General features: G+C 37.3%; 1 protein-coding gene across 19 annotated transcripts in view; it reads right to left on the reverse strand.

Annotated features, from left to right (window-relative positions):
* The window catches only part of MYT1L (myelin transcription factor 1 like), a 305,006-nt gene that overhangs the window by 83,555 nt on the left and 197,946 nt on the right, over nucleotides 1-23,505 (reverse strand). For 15 of the 19 annotated variants that reach the window (XM_077782400.1, XM_021551206.3, XM_021551208.3 and 12 more), the window contains one exon: nucleotides 18,022-18,395. In XM_077782400.1, the coding sequence (XP_077638526.1) occupies nucleotides 18,022-18,395 (374 nt within the window). The remainder of the gene's footprint in view (nucleotides 1-18,021; nucleotides 18,396-23,505) is intronic. The other 4 variants (XM_077782401.1, XM_077782409.1, XM_077782407.1 and 1 more) reach the window with 1 other exon arrangement.

A 23,505-nucleotide genomic window follows, 5' to 3' on the forward strand; every position in this document is an offset into this window, starting at 1 on the left:
CCCCTTGCATAAGTTTTGGAACCAGTGATGCAAATGGAAGTATTTTATTCTGTGAAGATATTGAGTTTTTCTCACAAAGACACAAGCTAGCTAGTTTAGGTGAAGAATGCACAAAGTTATAATATATCCTTTTTACGTTAACTTTAGGTTTGTACAGACAAAGAATATACAATGCAGTTTAAAAAGAATATCAGGTTATTCTAGCCCTCTTCCACAAAATATAATGACAATTTAGATATTCTAGATTGTATAATTTGGTCTTTTTAACTCCCAGCAGATATAACAAATGGCAGCAAGAAATTATAGTGGAGTAGTGTAGAACAGCTATTAAGAGCTGGAAGCCTTTAGCCATTTCAACAGAAGTGCACTTGTATTGCACTAAAAAAAGTGAATAGTTTGATTTCTTATTGCACCTTTCATCCAAGGATCTCAAAACACTTTACAAACATTATTTTTAAAAGCCTCACAACACCCCTGTGAGGTAGGTATTTTAACCCCATTTTACAGATGGGAAATTGAGACACAGAGAACTTCAGTGACTCTTTCCATGTCATACCAGGAGTCAGGGAAGAATAAGAATTGTAGCCTCTACAACCTTGACTGTTTCCTCCTTTTGTTCCTATCACATCCAATTTTAAACAATATTTTTTCAGAAGAAATGGCTTGCTGGTTTCAGTGTAGGGAGTCATGCAAAACAGCACCTTCCTTTTGAAAAGGAAAATACACAGCATTTAGATTGAGAGATTCTGCAGAGAGAGGCAATGATACTTCAGAAATAGCAGCTACATTCCTACCAAAGGACAAAGACTTCAGAAACAAGACTTTCCAGATCTGTGGTCTGTGTATCAAATTACTCACTTTTCTTCCAAGCATGGGACAACATGATGTCTAGGAAGCTAAACCTACATGTGGTCACATAGGCTTCCTGCCCAGATGGATGGTTTCATTATCCAGGAAGCATTTCCTGATTTCACTGCTCTTGCCGCTGCTACTTGTCAATTCCTAAGTGCTCAGCACATGACACTACTGCATCACTGTTCTTCTCCCTTTAAGCTGTAGTGCAAAGTACTTGCACACATCTCCACACTACAGTCTATGACAGCTGGCCTATGAGAAACATTTAGCAAGACAATGTTGGCACAAACGAATTCCAAATCTTAGAAAGTGACAGCATAATATAGGGAGGGGGATAGTTTGTAAATTGCTGTCTTGAGGAGAATCTTGTGGGTAAGGAAACAGAAGAGGTGGAAAACTCAGTGAGCTCTCAACTTCTTCACTCCACATGGAAAAAACAGAGGCATAACTCTCCAAGGACCTAAGCAAGGTCTCCTAAAGGTCTAAACATTCCTACTGACATGGGATCTGGATTAGAGCCCAAGCATTTGAACATGCCTATTTCATGGATGCACTGAACTCTGAAGTTGACCATGTGCATGAAGAATCCTTTCATCACCTTTGCAAAATTTCCTAATGCTCTTTTATGCTGGAAGTGCTATAGCTAAAGATCCAAGCAATTTGGTTGTTATAACAACCGGTTCCTTTATGGACCTTATATACTTAGTGGAAGTCAAAAGAAAAAGTTAACTATTCACTTAGTTAATTGATTCTCTCTAGCTATTCCATTATATTCCATTTTTTATTTTTCCACTTCTCCCTCTCAGTCTGCTACAACTACTTACAATAGTTATAACACTGGGACTTATTGTTTAGACTCCCTTACAATTATAGTATTCAATTAATAACCAATGCTCAAAGTAAAATAAATGGAGAGTAGAAGTCATTAAGCATGGCAAGAAGTCCTGAGCTAAAGAATGTTACAGTAGGAGTCAGTATTATAAATTATAAGTGAGGACTACAGTGCATCAAGCCCATACAGACCTTTAAATATGCAGAATTTGCTACCTTATGTATCTTTTAGTTCCTTTTTTTCTGTTATGTTTTGATTTTTTAATTTATTAGAAGTTCATTTATTATAGGTACTTTTTACCTGGTTTTGCTGGCTGAAAATTTAAGTACTACCTTCTATTTTCTTGTTTCTTTTTAAATTTTCCCTTAGGATCAAAAGTGATCCTCCCAGATCTGAATTTCCTTCCTTTTGTGGAGTGATTAGTAACACATAAAGATATTACTTTTTAATTCAACTTCTTGCCATTTAAACACATTTTTAAAAGAATATTAATAGATTATTTTGGTATAAAAGCATTTTGAAGATTTAGTTTTCTGTACAAAGCAGTGCATTCTTGTCTAAAGGCAAGAGTTTTACATAACCAATGCCCTGAAACACTCCTTTTTGTTTGACATTAGTGTGACCTATTATTATGCCTCTGCTTGTGTCACACCTACATGAATAGCAAGCACCCTGATCTACCAATGTTCACATTAAGTATTGGTAGAACATGGATGTTCTTACTTGGTTTATTCCTATTAATATCAAGATAGAGAGCACAAGGTAAAACAGAGCAACGTACTTTTAAAATTTTCTGTCATTTTTTACCCATCCAAGTTTTCCCAATCCAAAATCCTATGAGCTACCTGTTTCAGTATAGCTTTGGAAAAGGATCTAAGGATATCTGACAGATCTTCTGACAAGATCATGACTGAGGTAATTTTACTTCAAGTGCCAGACTGAAAGAGCTTCTTAAAGGTTCTGACTCAAACCAATATGTTTAAGATTTTGTCATTTCACCACAAGATACTGTTTGCCTTTCTTTTATCTTAAGAGGTTGTTACATGCTATTGACAGTGCACTGGTGCCACAGAATCATGCAGTAGCTGAGTCTGGAAAGGACACTGAGAGGCTATATGATCCAACACCAGCTCAAAAAAAGTGCCAGCTTAGAGCAATTATCAGGGCCTTGTTCTGTCAGTTCAGCTTTAAAAGTTTTCCAGGATAGAATTACTGCAACATCTCTGGAAAAGCTATTCCAGTGTTTGACCACTGTCATAGTGAGAAATTCATTCTTATTTCTAAATGGATTTATTTTTTGTTACAACTTGTGTCTTGTCTCTTATGCTACACACTAACATCTTCTGTCCACTCTCTATATAAGTAGTTGAAGCCTAAGTTCTCCCCTTAGCTTTTTCTTCCTCAAGGGAACAAACTGGGCTTTTTTCAGTGTTTCTGCACATCATGTGGTCCAGCTCTTTAATCATCCTGGTTGTTCATCACTGAACTCCAATATTTCAAGACCTTCTTGGGCTGATGAGCCTAAAACTGGACCTATTATTCCACATACAAAAGTATAAATGCCGCATAAAATGCAATAATGATTTCTTTTCCTTTTGATTTCTGTTTCTCAAGTCTTTTCATCCTGACAGACAAAGACTATTTCCAAAAGTCAAAATGCAATTAATTTTCTGGGAATGATCTTGTTTTCCTCCACCACAGAGACAGTGGAAAACACTTTTTGGTTACCTACAGACATACCTTTAAGTAGGAAAGGTCCCTGATTGGTATGAAGCCAGCTTGTTTGGTTTGCAGTATGTGCAATATTTGGTATGAAGGCATATGTTTAGGTTTGAGAAGGAACTTGCTGAGATTTTCTGTGAACAGAAGTGGATATGCTGGGTTTGCAAGGGCAGGACTATTTAGCCAGTCACTCCCATCTGGTCCACACTTTGTGAATCAGGTTCAGGTAGCCCTTAATTGTTTTAACTTGACTTCTCTCTGGGCAGATAATGAGATGGCTTTCGCTGATGACTGGCTGATGACTGACATTCATTTCATCCTACTTTTTCTCCCTAGGAAGTCAATATGAGGGAGGCAAGATATTTTATCTCATAGCCTTATAATGATTCAATGGAGTTTGGCAGTTTCTTGCCTTCTCTCAGGGTTCCACAGCTCAGCAGGGCACCAGGCAATAAGGAAGCCAAAGCTATTCTCCAGATACTGGGATACAGCAGGAAGACAGCAGGGGAGCAGAGGACCAGCTGCACTGATGACAGAACACCCACTCAAAGAGCTCTTTGTACAGAGCTTCTCATGGGGCTATTCCTAAGACTGCTCCAGAAACAGTGACCTGTCTACATCCCTCTCCATATCCATTGCTTTACAAAGGATGCAGCCTTAAGAACACATTTTCAGTTCAGAAAACAATGTTTTCTTTCTCACTGAGACAAGAAGTTGGAATCCTTAGTATAGGGATATATCATCTCTTACTGGTTTTTTTCAGCTCAGATCTCTGACTCAGTGTCAGGCCATAATGAACATGTATCCATATGACCTACACATCTAGATTCCATTTACAGCTAATGGACAAAAACAAGCATCCTGGGATATGATTTTTCATCCCAACCTAGGTATCTACAGTAGATTGGCTGAATTATCCCCCGGAAGTGACTATTTATCTTGATGCATTATCCATTAAACTGACGGGATGAATCCTATCCTTACTGCTTTTACTCTAAATTTTCAAGTTGATCCTTGATTAATTTCAATGGTATCTTTAGTATGACACAGTAGGCAGTGCTGAGTGGAAGGAATGGGGAGCTACCCAAAATGAACTATCTTCTGGTTGTGGATAGACAAAGATATATCAGGAAAGGCTGGTGTGGATGGGATACTACCAATGCTTTGGATGGGATATATGCTTATGATATATGCATGATTTGTATTATTGTTTGGTCTCCATTATAAGTTTAATTACTTTTTTATAGTGGTGTTTGATTAGCAAAAATGTATTTGTGCTTTGATAAGATGATCTGACGGCTGAAGGGACAGAGGCACATATCACTACCATTCTAGAGGATGAGAGAACTGCTAAATATGGTATCATTGAAATCTTTTCTTCATGTCTCTCTTTTCATGCCGTCAATGAGTTCAGTGCCAAGGAATCTGGAAAGACAAAGACATCTACACACAAAAGTGCCAGACTTTACTTAATCTGAAATGTAAAGCTTTTAGTTAGGGTGTTTGTTCCTTTATCTAGGTTTTTAATCTACACTTTTCTCATTTCCTATGTTCTCATGACAGAGAAGGCTGAGTAATAATCCATAGTAAAAGAAGAAAGTAAATATAGAGGATTCTTTACCTCCTTGGTTATAGACCTCTATTATTAATATTCTCTTCTGTCCCTATTAATTAGAGACAGAACAGTAAATGAAGAAGTAGAATGCGATTATTCATGCTGCTATACTCTTAGGGAGGCTCTGGCATGATTTTGACTTCAGTGACTTAGCAGTTTTCCACCAGTGTCCAGATGAAGTGAAGAGGTGCTGGTTAGGGACCATTCCCAAGAAGTTTGACTGTAGTGAACATATTTTGGAAGGTAAAAGATTAGCTGTATATGCACCCAAATCATGCAACAGTTGAACTCAGCATTAAATGAGTGGACTATGGTCTGTTTTATTCACTAGCATGGATGTAGTCATTGATTAATGTGACTCAAAGGACAAAGACAGGAAAACCCATCAGTTGGGATCAATGGAAAACATATTTCAGAAGGAACGAGTAAGGCAAATGTAAACCATTTACCATGGGTTTGCATGGCAAGGTTTTGGTAGCAGGGTGGGCTACAACTTCCAGCAATCTCGCCCATGTTCAGGACACCCAATGCCAGCCAGCTCCACAGTGGACCCACTGCTGGCAAAGGCTGAGCCCATCAACGATGGTAGGAGCATCTCCGTGAGAACATATTTAAGAAGGAAAAAGAGAACTTATTGGGCAGAAGTAACTGCAGACAGAGAAGAGTTGAGTGTAAATATGTGAGAGGAATAGGAGGGGCAGGAGGTGCTCCACGCACCAGAGCTGAGATTCTCCTGCAGCCTGTGGTGCAGACCACGAGGAGGCAGATGTGCACCTGCAGCCCACAGAGGTCCATGTTGGAACACAAATCCACCTGTGGAGGAGCCCACATCTGAGCAAGTGGATGCCTGAAGGAGGCTGTAACCCTGTGGGAAGGCTGCACTGGAACAGGCTCCTGTCAGGATCTGTGGCACCATGGAGAGAGGAACCCATTCTAGAGCAAGTTTGCTGGCAGGCCTGGTGACCTCATGGAGGACCCACACTGGAGGAGTCTGCTCCTGAAGGGCTGCACCCTGTAGAAAGGGATCCATGCTGGAGCAGTGTGAAGAACTGAAGCCCATGGGAAAGACTTAAACTGAAATTCATGGAGGACTGTCTCCCATGGGAAGGACCCCACATTGGAACAGGGGAAGGACTCCTTTCCCTCAGAAGAAAGCAGGAGAAACAACCTGTGATGAACTGCCTGTAACCCTCATTCCCTTTCTCCCTGCACCACTGGAGATAGTAGGTAGACCCTGAAAATTTTGCTTCTCATTATCCTACTCTGACTTTCATTGGTAAATTCAAATAATTTCCCCAAGTTGACTCTGCTCTGCCTTTCATGGCAACTGGTGAATTATCTCTCCCTGACTTTATCTCAGTTCAGGAGGGAAATTATAAGAGTGGCATTGGTGGACACCTGGCATCTAGCCAGGGTCAACCCTGCCCAATCAAGCTACTGCAGTCAGCCAAGTACAAATACACAGTGGACCTCAAAAAAAGAGAAAATGGTGTGACTCAATAGCTCTTAGTGAGCTGCAAAGTGCCTTCTTTAGTGCCTTCTGTATATTTGCCATCTATGTGTAAGATAGCCCATGTGACTGGAAGCATGTAAGAATGAGAGTAGAGTACCAGACACCTCTTAAATGCAGGAAATGTATGCTATAGTACCAGATATATATACTTTCAGTCATCTGTAAAGATATTTCCAGTGAGGCTCTTCCAAGTACCTGTCCACCTAAAGACCTCATACTGCTCCCATTTTAGAATTTGAGTGATTTCACACTGCTATCTAGATCTCCACTGGAATATCTGTCCTGATGATGGAAGCTTGTCTCTCTTAAAAGGAGAGTATTTGCTGGACAAATATAACAACCTACACATTTACATACATTTTTATACATTTCCAAATAAATACGTACCTACTAGCTATGATGGCAGAGGTTTGTTGCCAGTCTCAGAGCACCTAAATTGAGTACAGCAGCACAGCCTCAGTGCACGGCATCTGGGCTGAAAAGAACTATCCTCACAGAAACAACAAGCAACAAAAAAATAAATCAAATAACCACAACAGCCAGTTTTCCAAAATACATGCATGTAGGTACAGAGACAATCTTATACTATACCAAGCTAAAACCTGAGTCTGAGTCAATTCTCAGGATCCTTCAGCCTAGAAACTATTTTGCCAGAGTTCTCTGGTGAAAGTATGTGAGATAAAGTCGATACCTTTACTTCTGCCTGAAATTATTTATATTGTTGTTTTTTTTTTTTCACTTTGACATATTGCTGCCTTACAATTGCCCTTTGTGTGACTATTTTTAGGTTCTAGTCTCATTAACTTAACTTTCTGTGCACTAAAGTATCTGAGCCAATGGAATTAACCTATCCAACATGAACTTTTCCTCTCTGTTCCTTTGTATCTGGTGCTGTATTATGTTTTATGACTTAAAATTAATTTATTAAATGGAACTGCATCAAATCCATTCCTAAAACTTAGATAAACTGTGTATATTATTTCTACACTGCCTATCTTCTCAGTGATGTGCAATTTGCAGATTTCAAGCAAAACGCTTGCCAGAGGAAAGTAATTCTTTCTTTAATAAATACAGTGCTATTAATTTTAGTTGTGCATTTTTTAAACAGTTAGTAATTTTGGCTCATTGCTGTTTGTATCTTATACAGACATCAATTGTAGTTTAAAAATCCTTGTTTACAGTATTCTAAAAAATATGAGAGAGTCCACACATATTGGACGGGGTTCTAAAAGTGCTCTGAATGTGTCTAGTTCTGATTCTACTAATGACAATGATAAAAATTCTATCATTAAGAAAAAAAAACCACAGTAATCTACTTTACATCATGAACTATAGGAAATGCTCACATATAACTAGAGAGGAGAAAATATAACAGAAAAAACTGTGCTGCATTGTCTGCGGGTGTGGGTATTTTGTTTAGCCCTGATCTTCCATCTTAAAGCCTTCTAACTGTTAATTTAAAGATTCCACATAACGCGGATTCTTTACTGCAGCTTTCACATCTGTCATTTCCTGCTGTCCATGACAGAATCCTAACAGCATTATTTCATTTGCTCTCTGCAGTATTCCTATGCTGACCTCCTAAGTGTTTCTTTACATCTTTCTGCATTTTTCTTTCCTGCATAAGCCCTGTCATCCCTTTTACATTTGGAACTTATTGTTTCTGTGTCCGAAGACCTTCCAGCTGCTAAATCAGATTTTTTCTTCAACTCATATGATATCTTTAATGGGGATTTCAACATAAATCACTTTAAAAATATCTTATAAATAGCAGCAGTAATTTCTAAAACACTTTCAGATTATATTTCGCATGTGGCATGTTGTAGAGAAAAGAACAGTCATATTTTTATTTTTCTTGGTGATACAACTACATCTATACTCATCTGTGCCTTAAACCTGGGAGACATCTTAACACTGAACAATTGTTCAAAGCTCTACTTTGATGTGTACAGCTCCAGCCTCACAAAGCTCTCTGCCTATCTGCTATTTAAGCACCAAAAGATTCTAGAGACTGGGTCTTTTCATACGTAAGTTTCCAGACAAACCTAATCCAATAGGTATGCTCTAATGCACACCTGAAAGAAAAAGGCTTCCCATGAAGTGTTGATTTGATTGCCTTGCCTAATCTGCAGCCAAGAAAATAATGGCCTGTTTCCTTCTTCATTTCCTCTGCTCACCCCCACCTGCCCATTGCTGAGGTTAAACACATTGTTTAGTGGGACACTCACTAAAGAAACAGAAGAGTAAAAGCTGCCATGGCTTATAGAGATTCCATACCATATTTCCCAAAAACATTTCCCAGTAAAACCTAGACTGGATTCAAACTCCATTAGGAAGCTGAAACACAAGAGTAGAGTAAGACCCATACCTTTTTTTTATGCTATTTGGTCATGCAAAAATACAATGTGTTTACTGTAGATTTTATACAAGGACACTTGTTTTGAAGAGAGAAATGTAGTGTCTCTTTTCTGTGCCCAGGACTGATTTTGTAACCTAATATTAAGAAGCCAAGCCATAAGATGATTACAGGGTCCTTGGAGCAAAGACAGATCTCAGCATGGCCCACTTCCTCAGGAGAATGACCCCCTTTGGCCTATGGCAGTTCTTGAATGCTTTTTCTAGGGTGTAATAGAGCTCCATGTGTAAGAACATTCCCTATGCAAAGCAGTCACTGGTCTAGTCTTCAACCTCCTGTGTTAGGAAAGATGGACTTGTGGCACTGAATTCCTGTTACGCTTAGCTCAGGCACCTGCATTACAGATAGGGACAGACTTTTCATTCCACTCTATTGTGAAACATTTATCTCACTCTACAACTGTAACAGCATCCTAATCCTAGGATTCCAGTTTCTATTGATCTAAAAGTTGTCCTTTTTGGCCATATTTCCAGGGAACGACATTCATAGATTGTGCTCACTAGATTAATAAACAAACACTACCATAAACGTCCGTATACTTTTTTTAAGTCCAACTTCAGCCCTATTCCTAACAATCATTCCTAATAATTATCTGCTATTCTCTATTTCCACTATTACTTTTTAAAATATATTTTTCTCTCAATGATCTGAGGGCAAAGTTTTATTTAACACATTGTAATAGAAGAAGAAACAATTTTTAACTTTCCACTGCATGCCAGCCTTAAAGTTGAACAATGTTTTAATTATTGCAGATGACAGAATGACAATATTCTGTAAATCTTCAGCCCAGTTTTTTACAGGGTGTCCAAGAAATTGCTAAGCAGATGTATCTTGTTTATACAGAACTTCTATAATAAGTGGAAGCAGTTGGTGAAACAATAGATGTGATACAATAGAAATCAGAAGAAGAGTAGTTGCACAGCTTGCCTTAAAGTATATAAGAATAGTACGGAATCTCAGCACATATGCTTTGGAATGACAGAACCCTAGTCTGACAAGGGCCTGAGCAGCTTTGCAAACACTCCTGTTTTAGGTGACTGGAAATGTTCATGATACACAGGCCTTGCCCTTGTTCTGTCAGTAATCCATGTCTGTGGAGCACAAGGAAGAAAATGCATGCTTGATTAGTCTGTTTTTTTAATTTAAAGTTCAGTTCTCCTGTGGCATTCCTTTAGTGTCACAGCAATACTACTACTTACTCTTCCTGTTCAATAGTATAGCCTGCAAAATTAAGTTTTTGGGATGACAGAACTATCAGATTATGAGTTCACCTAATAAACCCTGACTAAATCTTGAGTTGTCAATCCTGTTAACCTTCTCTTACAGAGCCACCACGAATTTTTGCTATAGCAATAATATTTACTGCAGACAGAATTATAATATATGACACACTCTCCATGTCGTGGTATGTATACTTGAAATGCTTCACGTTAGTGACATTTTCAGTACTTTCTGAAGCCTTAATGTAACCACATAATTCTGAGGATTTCAACAACATTGATCAGACCCAGCCTCCTTTAAGTGGTTTCTTTCCTATCATTAGTTGTTTTTTTTTTTTTGGTTTTTTTTTTTTTTTTGGTTTTTTTTTTTTTTTTTGTATTCTGCTAAATGACTTGGCCTTCCTTGCTGTCCAGCTCACTAAGTGTAGGTCCCAGAATATACTCTCAAGGAAAAAATTTGAAGAATACATTAATTTTCAGAAGGGCAGATATAGTAAAAAAGATTATGTCATATGTGATATAAGTGACAAAAGAAAAAAAACTTCAATTGTTTTGAGAAATTTAAAATAAGGAAGAAATGCTTCCATAATACAAAAGTTTTCAAAATTACATGTACATGTTCATTACACATCAATGGTTTTGTTTCAAAAGAATTCTTTTTTAGGCTTATATATTTCAGTTAAATAAAATTTCTGTGATTTGAGGAATTTTCTAGGACTGCAAATTTGATTTGTGAGAATGGACATAGATCAGAAGAAATTATCAAGCCAATCTGCAATTTTATTTCATTTTATTATCTTCTGGAGGAGCTCTAATAGGGCAAAATTAACTCCCACGGTTACCAAATGAAAGGTTTCTGCTTTTCAGAGTGAAAAGCTACTGTTTGTGTTAATTCTTTTAGGAGAAACACTGTAAGCCAAGTAAGAATTGTGAATTGATAGGGTCATCAAAATTGCTCATAGAAATGCACTCTAAACACAAAAGGAAAAACAGGAACCTCTGATACTGACCAAGCAAACGTTATTTTAAAGAATCATTACATCTGTAGGGTCCAGAAGAATTCACACAGTATCTGTGGTCACTGTGTAAGGTGCAGTACAATGGACTCTTTGAAGTACCACTGGGAAAGACAAAGGAATTCAAAGAGAGAGCATGAAGAGCTCAGTTCTGTACAACCCCTGAATACGTTTCTAAAAGTGACATATTCCAGATGTGAGACCTTCTACAACAGTGTCAGGTCATTTACAAATATGGATGTAAAGACCTGCTATATAAATTGAGTTAATTATTGATTCTTTAAAGTACTACATCATACAACCAACTGACTTCTTGGCACAGTTGTGCTAAAAGCAGGAGATCATTGGCAATGAACAGGTTACAGAGGGGCTAAGTGAGAACAGAGCTACAGCTCTAAGACTACAGCACTTTAATTTCTTCTCCAATCCCTCTTATTTCAGAAAGAATTAATTTTACTCTAAGATCTTGCCAGACAATAAACAAAATAGGAAAAAATCAAGGATCCACTCAGCATTTTTCTGCAGACAGAAGGATGCAATGGGAATGCAGAAAAGACAACCTTTTCTTGAGGACTGCAACCTGTGAGTAACCAAAGCAGTCCTGCTGAGACATGTTTCCTTTCCAATCCTACTGGCAAGGATAGAGAAAGCTTTAGTCACAGACAAGCCCTGAAACAATTTGACAGTACAAGGGCCCAACATCACGTGTTCAGCTAACACTGAAGGAAGGGGTTAGTGTATTAAAAACACAAAAAAGCAGCCCCATGCCATGTGAAGCAGTTTCAGAATAAAGCAGCATTGAAATAAGATGTGGTACTGAATGTGTTCCTTGTTGCTTTTACTAAGGCTTTCAGTTCAGACCCTGAACACTTTATTAGCCAATGTCCTCCACAGAATTTCTGCTTACATCAACCAAAGTGCTGTTTGACAGAGATCTAGAATCTGTCTCATTAAAGGTGAATAATTTCTTTACACTGCAGAAAGCTATAATTGAATCATTTGCTTTTGAAGGATTGATATTTCACATTATCATTTAAGTCCTTTTATTTGTAGGAAAGGAGTTAAATATGTAAACCTCTACATGAGAATGATACTTAAGTACATTGCTAAAGGTGTAGAGTTAATATAATTCTAAGTTTTTAGACACAGCCCAGAAGGTTTACTGAGCTTCTGAGTTAAAAATTCAAATTGAAGGAAGTCTTCTAAAATAGTTCTTCAAAAGGAGGAAAACTTAGGGATGACATGTGCAACATACCACCTCACATAAATGGAACTCTACTGACATAAAGCTATTCTTGATTTGTCTTGATGGAAACAATTCAATATCAGACCCAATCTTACTTCAGATAATTAAAATATTATATTTAAATAATGCTATAATGAATTTAAATTATATTGTCTATAGTAAAGAGCTTGAGCATGAAACACAGTTAAAAGCAGAATTTACTAACACTTGAGTCATATTTAAGCAATCAACAAACCAACCAACTGAACAACCAACCAACCACAAACACATGACAGTAACAAAAAGATCTAAACTTTTTCCACAAGAACTAGAAGTATCCAGGGGAATTTACCAGCTAGCTGTTTCCCCATCCTACTCCAACAACCTTGGGGTTTCCAGGCCTGAACTAGCAGTACCAAATGTTTTAATTGCATTATTTCCAACAAAAATTTCTAGTGAAAATGCTGAGTGTGAATCTCTCAGTATGAAATATAAGCAGCTAAACAGCAGAATATGTTGTAATCCATGCTTGCTTCTTCAATGGAAAAAGCAGGTATTACAGATTCACAGAATATTCTGAGTTGGAAGGTAACTCCAAGGATCATCAAGTGCAGCTCTTAAGGAAGTGGCCCATAAAGAGGTCAAACACACATCTTTGGTATTATTAGCATTATGTTCTAATCAACTGAGATAATCTCAGTATCAATAAAAGTTCTTATCAGGAGCCTTGACTCAATGACACTGGGATTGAGCATTTAACCAGACTAAATGGGTAACTAGACCAGAAAAGTAACTTTTTATCCAGAGGAAAAGAATGCAATGCCCAGGATAATGTCTTCCAGGAGCAACTCTAAGGTTTTTTGTTTTTTTCAGGTGGTTATTATTAGGGTGTGAGACACCCTAAGCACAGGATATCTTTTATCAAGGTACAGTACAGCAGTAAAATTCATTAGCAAAGAATTTAGATCGGCTTTGTCTTATGTAAACATCAGGTATTTTTTAGTCTTCTTTGGCCCTGAAAAAGACAAGTTTTTCCCATACACATTGTCCTAGGCAGTTTTTGTTTCCTGGCCTATTAATTTAAAGCTATAATTTACTTCTACTAGGTGTTTTGTCTGTGAGGTACACTTGAGTATAGCTCTCTGCTCTGATTAAGACTGAACACCTACTGTGTTCACCAAATAGATGACTACTTTCCTTCTAGCAGTTTGAATAAATGAGTATGATTAGTGGTCAGCAGGCTGACAGATGACCTTGCTAATACAGATAGGTTGTCTTCATTTCATCAAGATGTTTATGTTATCAGGAGTGTTTTCAGCAACATGCACAGCTGGAAAGCTCTGTGGCAACATGTTTTCCTCAGCACATGGGCTTCTTTCAAATTTTAGATTTGTGTTTGCATCTCTTCTTGCTTAGAGGGCACAAGTGCTTCTGACACAATCTGTTAAGGGGATCAGAAAGACATTGGAGGGCAATAACAATCTTAATAGAACTGATAGGTGGATTTCACATTTTTAGGGTCTATCTGTGTTGAGTTCATAAAAATGAAAGAAAAACATAAAAATATTTTGATTTCTTTTAAAACAATTCTACAATTTAAACAAATACTGTTGGATTCAATGACCACAGAGGTATCTTCCAACCTAAATAACTGCATTATTCTATGAAATATGAAAACAGGTAGAACATATATCGCTACGTCCATGTGTGAGTTTGTCTTATTAGAAAAACCTGTACTGTGTTTCCTTTGAATACACACTGCTATCTGTGGTTTACAGCTATTTCTGAAGTATATTTCACTTGAAAAATTAGGTGCAATACCACACATTAGTAAACTGGTTATGCCAATTACTTTGAGATCAATAGAAAATGTAAGGGACGATCTAAAAGACTCCAAATTCACCTGTTAAGAAACTGCAATAGTTCCTGTAGCATCATCTGTGAAATGGATTTTAATGATGTATCCAATTTCCTTAGGTCTAGAACTAACCTAACTCCTCCTGATCTTGATTAGAAAATGCCCAGAGTACAAGCATTTTGAATGTCTTCCTGTGATATGGACTAAATGGCTCCTTGGAACATCCATTCTGGGAGCTTCTCCAAGGGAGATTATTTTTAAGATAGAAAAGTATTGTGGAAAGGTCTTCAGGATCCAACTACCTGCAGCAAGCCCATCTCAGAAGAAAGTACTTTGGTTTGTCTTGAAAATTGAATGCACACTTCAGTTTTTAATCCAAAGGTTCTCGGCAGTTGCCATCATAGAGAATGGGTGCTCCAAAAGAAGCTTTTACTCTCACTCCTTCCCATTTGTATTTCAATTTACAGGGTAGGTTATCACAGATAACACAGGTCATATCTATCTTTCCTTTTTTTCCTGGGACAGAAGGGTAATCAGAAAGATTCATCTTTCCTTTAGCAGTTGAGGTGAACATAAAGGCTTCTCTAGTCTCTTCATAGATAGGTGGATAGGTGCTCTTCAAAGAGATTCAAATTTAATGGAAATTTAAAGTATATGCTAGCTATTTATGGAGAGTTTAAAACATCAATTTTGGTTCAAAGGATTGTGTACAGAAGTACAAGAACAGAATTTAGGACTCATAAAAAAAGTTTGGTTGTTTCTTTTTCTTTGTAGTTTTAAATTGATATTTGGAGATTTATCAGACTGTTAGGATAGATCCGTATTTTCTAAGGGTTAGATTACCAATGATAAGGCTGTGACGGTTTCAGTGAATGCCTAGTATTTCCAATAGGAACTGTTTATCTACATTACCTGCATACTGTGGTGAAAAACCCATCCAAAACTCCCACTCCTTTAAGCAAAAAAGGAATGGACAATGACACACCAGTAACATATCTGAGTTTCCCAGAATTTACCCTTTTATACTAGAAAACTGAATTTGACCTAAGAAATGGTAAAATAACTTACTCTTACCATCCTATCCTCTCCCTTCTCCCTCCTCCCCATTTTCACCTCTATAGTCCTATCCTGTTCTTGCTGATGGAATTCTTCTGTCACCAAAACTTATGATTTTAACTACTTCATTCACCTAGATTATAGCTACTTCTGGAGATTTTCTGAACTGCTATCATCTACGGCACTAGTGACAGAAACTTTCATGAGAACTGTATAGGTATCCTGGTGACCAGTGGATAATGCCACATTTTGTTTCTAGGGACAGGAATACTATAGCACATTAGGACTTCCTGCAAGGTGACTTATAAGGTGGTTTGCTACAATATTATAGTGAGCCTTGTAGTGAGCAGCAAGTGATTGAGACTACTAAAGTCAGAGCAGACAGATCTAATTTTCCATATAGTCAATACATAAAGGCAAGAGTCATATTCAGGTCATGTAGTTTAAGAATACATAGTTTTGTATCTTACTTTTCTTGAAAATCAACAGTCCAAATTCTATCAATGCAGATTTTGCTACAAGCAGGATAGAGTGAAACATTTGTATCCCCCTTGGAAACCACAGGAAAGAAACTATTTTTAAAACATGATATATTGATTAGTCTCTAGACCTCACCACAGCCAAACTGTTATCACGCTCTACTCTTTGGCATAGATATACGGAACTCCATACTATCTTCCTAATTAATTACTAGAAACTCTTCCTGGTAAATCATCTCTGCTCTGGGACTGTTGAATACTGATTCCTATGCGCATACTCAAAAGGATCATGAAATACTTTTCAAATGAAATTCTATAATCACTTCTATGATTTCAAGAGGAATTTTTCTTAATGACTTATCATTTAGATAGAACATATATTTATTTATTAATATATTTTTGTTTTATTACTGGAATATCATGAGTTCCTAAGAAAAACTTGACCTATGTAAGTTTTAATTTCAAGTAATATGCAGAGCAGTTAATAGAAGTACCTTTGTAAATTTTTTGCAGTTCTTAACCACAGCCTACTATATATGGAAGGAAAGCAGTCAAAAAACAATGTCAGCCTCTTCACATTGATTAGGACCACTAACTGCATGTGTAACTGTGTTGGAATAAGTAAACCACTGTGTTTCATTATCACAGAAAAATAAACTGAATATCAAGCCTGCTGGCTTGCCAGAAGCAATTTTCTCGAACTCTTGAGTTTTGCTTTAGGTTTTTTTTCCTTTCATCATTTTTGATAGTGTAGATTCAAAGTTTTAATGTCAGCTGAAATCACAGCAACTGCACCATAATTTGTTGACACCAACAAAATTAGTCACTACTATTTTTAAAGAAACTGCTGGACATTCCACACCTGCTCATCAAGAGAGCGACAGCAGTTGCACCATCAGCCTGGTCTAACGCAGCTACTCTTCCAGGTTCTGACACAGCAAAGTTCCCTGCAAAAGGAAATTACTTCTTTGCTGCATCAAACTCATGCAACTTTTAGGACTGACAATTTATCCTATACCAATTTTGTGGTAAACTCAGGCAATTGAGGAAACGCCACAGATGCAGTATCTGAGAAAACTCTGATAGCCACCCAGCTGGCCACCATCTCGCCCAAAGAGAAAGAACACTTCCAAAGTCTTTCTTTAAGATTTAGGATCTGACCTTACAGAATGCTGAAACAAAAGTCACACAACTTTCATACCTGGTTCCTAAGAGGAATCCAACTGAGGAGTGCTGAAAGCTTTTCTTATATTTTTATTGGTTAGAAAGGTGAATCTACCCAACCAAAAACGTGTTCCCTGGAAATGGGAACAAAATACTTTTTAGATAGCTCATTAATTTTTGCATGATTCCTTCATTTCACCCCAGTGCATTATGATGTCTGTCATCAGCATAAGGAGTAAATGGACATTGATTACATATTTTGAAAGTATTATATAAAGTCCAATATCCCAAAAAAAAAGAGAAAGTTGAATAGGCTAATCACATTGCTACTGCATTAATTTGGTTACTACCAGTAACCTGTATGTCTAAATGGCATTTATGCCATGGCAGAATAACAAAAATATGTGAACTTTAGAAAGACGTTATCTATGTAAAACTGTCACTTGCTATATTTTTAATAGAACCAACTAAAGCACACAGAATTCAAGTCTAAAAAAAACAAAGTATATTATAACGGTTAGTTCTGGATAGTTTCTTGGGGCAGGGAGAACTATAGGGTAAAATTTTCAAATGGAAGAGGTCCATTTTTGCTCACAAAAATTATCTGCAAAATTGTGACAGAATTTATGTGGGCAATTGTTGACATTCTGTAAACAGATCTAGCAAATACCCTTGCAAATGATCAGTACAGGCACCCAGCTGTAGCTGATGCTTTGCTTGTACCTTTGTGAATATTCTCCTTGTGACTGCATGCATTAATCCACACTAGAATTACATTTTATGAAAGCATTTTTAGCACAAACATACCTCCACCCTCCTTTTTTGAAATGTGAGTGCTGGTGTATTAAAAACATTTGGAAGACAGACTTATTAAAATAAATGTTAAGAGAACAGAGGGGGGTATATTTTCAGTGTGGAGCAGAGAGATTTAACTGCATGACTTCCATTAGCTTTAATGAGAACTGAACAGCTAAATCCTCACACACCACACTAGAAGATTAACCCAGAAAACACACATTGTTTACTTTTTACTAATACTCTGATTATTACCACGTTCTTCCTCCTCCTCCTCTTCTTCCTCCTCTTCTTCTTCCTCCTCCTCTTCATCCTCCACTTCTTCACCTTCCTCTTCATCCTCCTCTTCTTCCTCCTCAATCTCCTCTTCTTCTTCTCGATCTATCTCCTCATCATCCTCCTCCTCATCACCTTGCTCCTCATTATCATCAGAATATTCCTCCTCTTCTTCATCCTCTTCCTCTTCTTCCTCTTCCTTTTCATCCATCTCCTCTGTTCCATCAGTTTCATAGCACTCATCTACTGAAGAGTTGTCTGCTTTTACCACAAAGGGTTTTCTTTTGGGGGCTGGTTCTTGGGGTTGCTTATCTTGTGTTTTTCTTTTTTTTGCCAATGGACAGCCATAAACACTGTTCAAAAATAAAAAATAAAAATTATAACACTGTCCTCCAGATTTTATTTGGTCATATTCTAATTCTACATCATGATAAGCTGCTGTTTGCAAAGTGCATGTTTTCAAAGTAAAGTTATGGCAATGATGACCAAGGGGGAGGACACAAAACCTGTGAAAATGCAAGTGACTATTATTTGCCTGAAAATGTCACAGATACACAACAGCGTAACAGCTTCAGAAGTGATAAAAATGTGTGTTTCTCCTTCTCATTCATTTTTATATTTTACATGTTACACTCCTTTCTAAGGCAGATAGATGAATATAGTTAAAAAACCAGCAATCTTGTCCTACCTGTAGCTAGCAGTACAGAATTCAGGAATAAAGAGATGCTTCAAAATTTGTGTGCAATTATGTTTCAATGATGCTTAAATAATAAAAATATTATTGTGTTTTGAATGTTGTTTTTGTTATTACTATACAAAATAATATAATAATAACAAAACCAATAATGAATCACTCTTAAATTCTCCACCAGTTTTCTCTATTATATGCTACAAGGCTGGAGAAATGAGAAAGCAAGCTCCCCAACACAGCCAACCCCAATAATTATCATGGCCAGTGTTACAAGTGTTCTCATATTAAAAGAAAAAAAAATAATCAATCAATAAACAAAATATTTTTGTCAACTGAGAAGGCTTTTCAAAATTGAGTACCACTTCCTTATGGATCATTTCAATGCACTGTAACAGAAAGAGTATTTCAGAGTCCTGGTCTTCTACCAGAGTAGCCACCTGTCCCTCAAAGGTCACATAAACTGCATTTGTTGAACCAGATCTCCTTTGTGTAACCTCTATAACCTTCTGTGCAGAGTGACTGCACACACACATTCTTTTTTGTTTAAAGAACCTCCTCTTTACACATTTTTCTTGTGTTTATTACTCAGGCTATATCTGTTTTTAGTCTTCTTCCTGTGATTAACTAGTTTTGGAATATTTCAACCATTCTTTATAACCTTTTCTGCATATCTATTAATAACTTACCCTTTAATGTTATATTCTTTTTCCCTTTATCCCAATATACCAACGATCTCTTATTTTCTTCCACTCTAATAATGCTTCATATTCTGCTGTCAGACCACTGAAAAATCTAGTGCTTCACCACATTTAGTACTACTCTACGTCATGTCCTCATAGTTTTGCTCTTGGTCTAATTTAATTGCATCCCAGCAGTTATGCATCCCAATTACTTAAACTGCTACTTAGGCAAAAAGAATTCTATTTAAACACCCAATCACTTTATTTAAGTGCCTAACTTATGTATTGTCTTGCCTAAATTTCAAATCACTTGTTCACAGTCTGCCTGGCACATACACATCTAAGGAACATAGAGTCACAAAAGATTGTGTTCATGAAAAACCTGCTACACGAGACCTCTCTGCAATATAGGTACCTTTCTCTTTGTGGGGTCAACATGTGTCTTTGAAGACTAATCCAGTATGCCTAAAAACACCTGCCTCCATTGACACTATACAGAAATACTGCATAATTTTAAGTACATCCACTTAGACAGATTCCAATGCACATCACTTGAGATTAGGGTAGTAATCCTAGCAGAATGTGTGTATTCCAGACACCTGCACCAAAGTTGAGGCCTACTGGTGCAGGCTAGAGGGGGAATAGATCCACAACCTCCAGATTCCAGAGCCATGCTCCACCCAGAAGGAATCTTCAGTGGAAGAGCATCCTCTTATGGAAGATGAGCCCCAGTGTGCCTGGAAGCACAAACCTCTGATGCAGCAGGCAAGAAAAAGCCCAAATCTTCACTAATTTTAAGAGACCTGAAAAAATAGGGAGCCCTACGCGCCTGGTGTTTTCTCTTTGGACTATATTTGTTTCTATCTAAAGAATTTCAAAGCAAAACCTATAAACACAGAAGAAATCCTTGTCCTAGATCACTACTACAGTTCAGTGCCAAATGACTGTCCTGCCTCTTGTCCTGTGAGTCCTCCTCTTGGTCAGGATCCAGCTGCCCAGAAAAAAGGGGAAATGTAGGACATGCTTCCATGGAAAACATTCCACATAATCACAGTCAAGGCACAAACAGAAATTCGATCTCCATTAGTCTGGACACTGCACAATACCTAGGGTGAAAGGGAAGCACTGTTTCTTGTAGTTCTGCAGGTTTATTTTGGTGCTTTCCCTGGTGCTATGGTGTTTCAGCAGCTGCCTATTTAAACTCTCTGCATGGAGCTCTGAGAGAAGGTAGATAAATTTTTCCTCAGAACTAGTATTTCAGAGTGTGTGTTGTACTGAGGAAAATGGCTGGATAATTAGGGAGGAATCTGTTTCACTTAGGTGTCTAAGAGAGGCTGCATCCTGGAAAACAAGAGTTGATCATGTCCTGGGGCTCAGGCAGGTTTTAGAAACTTGCACATCTGTTCAATATGATTCAGGCAGACAGGTTAACATTTACTGAATGGATGTTTCTTGGTTTCTGTTCTTTACCTTTCAGTTGCATACTACCCTCACCATAGCTGCTTCAATGCTGTTGTTTGTTAAATTATATGTTCTCAAAATCCTGGTCTTTATTTCTGAAGATGTGAGTAGGCTTACCCCCAGAAATCCCCAGGATTACCTTTCTTCCTCTTATTATAACTTCTTAGAACTTTGCAAGTGGCACTGATGACATTTTGGGCAGCTCTGAACTGAAAGGGCACCCACAGATGTGTAACTGAACATTTTTCCCCACTGGCATTCATACAAACTATAGTTTTTCATAGAGTCATGGAATGGCTTGGTTTGGATGGGACCTTAAAAATCATCTACTTCCAACTCCCCTGCCATAGGCAGGGACACCTTTCACTAAATCAGGTTGCTCATAGTCCCATCCAACCATGGCCATTTTGTCACACTAAAGCTAGTACATTAATTCCATCCTGATCCAATCTTCTTTCATCTAAGAATACCAAATAGTTGTTATGTCCCAAAACAATCTCTTTTGGAATTCACAGAAGCCTAAGAAATGAGGTAAAGGACAGGGAGATAACAAATACATCTATTTTGGTTTGAACTGTTGTTTAATTTTTGTATTTGACAACTACGAAGAACTGCACAACTTTTTAAATGCAAATTCTTCTACACAATATATTATAAAGTTTGTGAGAATCTATGGCATTAGTTGGGATTCAGGGCCCCCTGGTAAGTGCACAACTGGCAATGGAAATCAATTCCAGTTAGCTGTCTAATGACTTTGATGCTTTTATAAATCTCATTAAATAACTATTTGGAACTCAGCTATTCAAGTAAAATTGTGAACTTTGACTTTAGTTTATATGTTTATGAATCTATGGTCAGTATGTTTGTTTATAGAATTAAAACTGAGGATACATCAGCAACTACAAGAAACAAGTATTTGTATATTGTAATGGTTGGACCCAACATTAAGGCTTGGAAATACATAGTTTTTCTAAGGAAATGGGTTATGCTAGTTCAAAGAATTCCAGAATGGTTTAGGTTAGAAGGGACCTTAAAGATCACAGATTTAAACTATTCTGCCGTGGACAGGGACACCTTCCACTAGACCGGATTGCCCAAGGCCTTGTCCAAGGTGGACTTGAACAGTTTCAGGGATGAACCACAACCTCACACCTCACAGCAAAACATTTCTTCATCCTATCCAGTCTAAATTTCTTCTCTTCTAATTTCTATTCATTACTCCTTTTCCTATCACTAGTTAACTTCAACTCAGCTTTTGTAAACTCTCCTAATTAATTTGAACCAGATATTCTGCAACCCTGAATCTGGTTTTGTCTGTACTTGGATTTATACCTGATACAAGTATAAATCATTGTAATAATTTTTCATATAAAACCTTTGCAATGCTGGCTTGCACTGGCTTCCTTCTGCTTTTCAACTGTATACCTCACACAGCTTTATATACCTCATGTGCTGCAGACTTCATAGATTGAAAGAGTTTAAAAAACTCTCACTATGTGTTTCAGAAACCTGGGAAACAGGCCACCAGACCTGAAGCCTACTGTTAATAGCTGTCCTATTTTCTTCTTTTTCTTTCTTAACCTGCTCCACTCTCATCCTTTGTTTCATTAATTTTTCAGATTCTGCCTCCAGGATACTTCTCTCTGTTTCTGGCATGTTCCCTGTGGTCTCCCAGCGAGCACACCAAGGGGAAGGCTGCGCTGGCTTCCCAGCAGCCTCTGCCACTGCCTTCCCCACGTATGGAGATGACAGTCTCTCTCACTGACCCCTTGTTCCTCATGTATTTGTGAAAACTCCTATTGTTTGTCCTTACAGCTTGTGCAATTTTCTCTGCATTTTCAATTTTGGCTTCTCTGATCATCCCCTTATTTGGTTATTTTTAGACTTGTTTATCCCTGCTCAGAGCGTTGACCCCATTGATTTATGTGTTGTGTCTGCCTTTATCCATTATTTTATTGCTCCCTGTATTTCCCTGATCAGCTGTGTTTGTCTTATTTTCTCCTCACGCTTCAGCTCTCTTGGCTTTCAGCAGGATATATACCTGGGCTTCCTGAGACACACTTTGGAATATTCTTCACTGCTTTGCTGTGTGTCTCAGTCATCTCTGGTTTTTGGAATCTGTCATGAATAATTCTTGTGGAAAGAATGTTGTTGAATTTCATAGTGATAAGCTCCAAGAGGACATATAGACATTAATAATTTAAGAAATTGAAGAAATAATGTATTACCTTATACTCCTTAGACAGAATACGACTTATGGTATCTTTTTAACTTTCATGCAATTTTTCTCCATTAAAAACTTTATGAGGCTACTCACTGATACATTCAACAGGAGTTCAGGAAATAGGTATTTCCTGTCTAGACCAGATTGATTTTTAATATATATTATTACTAATATAATATAATTTTCAGTATAATTAATATGGTTATTATTTCTAATCTATAACAATTAACATATGTATTTCAATATACATAGTATAGGACCTGGATTTTCTATTTAATACACTGGATTTTATAAATCAGATTACTGACCAATTTTTTTCCCTCCACAATATGACAACTTGCACACCAAAGTTGGAACATGACACCTCTATCTAGAGGAGTTCACCTCTTAGAGGAAAATGAGAAAGG

This window comes from Lonchura striata, chromosome 3 (genome assembly GCF_046129695.1).
Source record: "Lonchura striata isolate bLonStr1 chromosome 3, bLonStr1.mat, whole genome shotgun sequence".
NCBI lineage: Eukaryota > Metazoa > Chordata > Aves > Passeriformes > Estrildidae > Lonchura > Lonchura striata.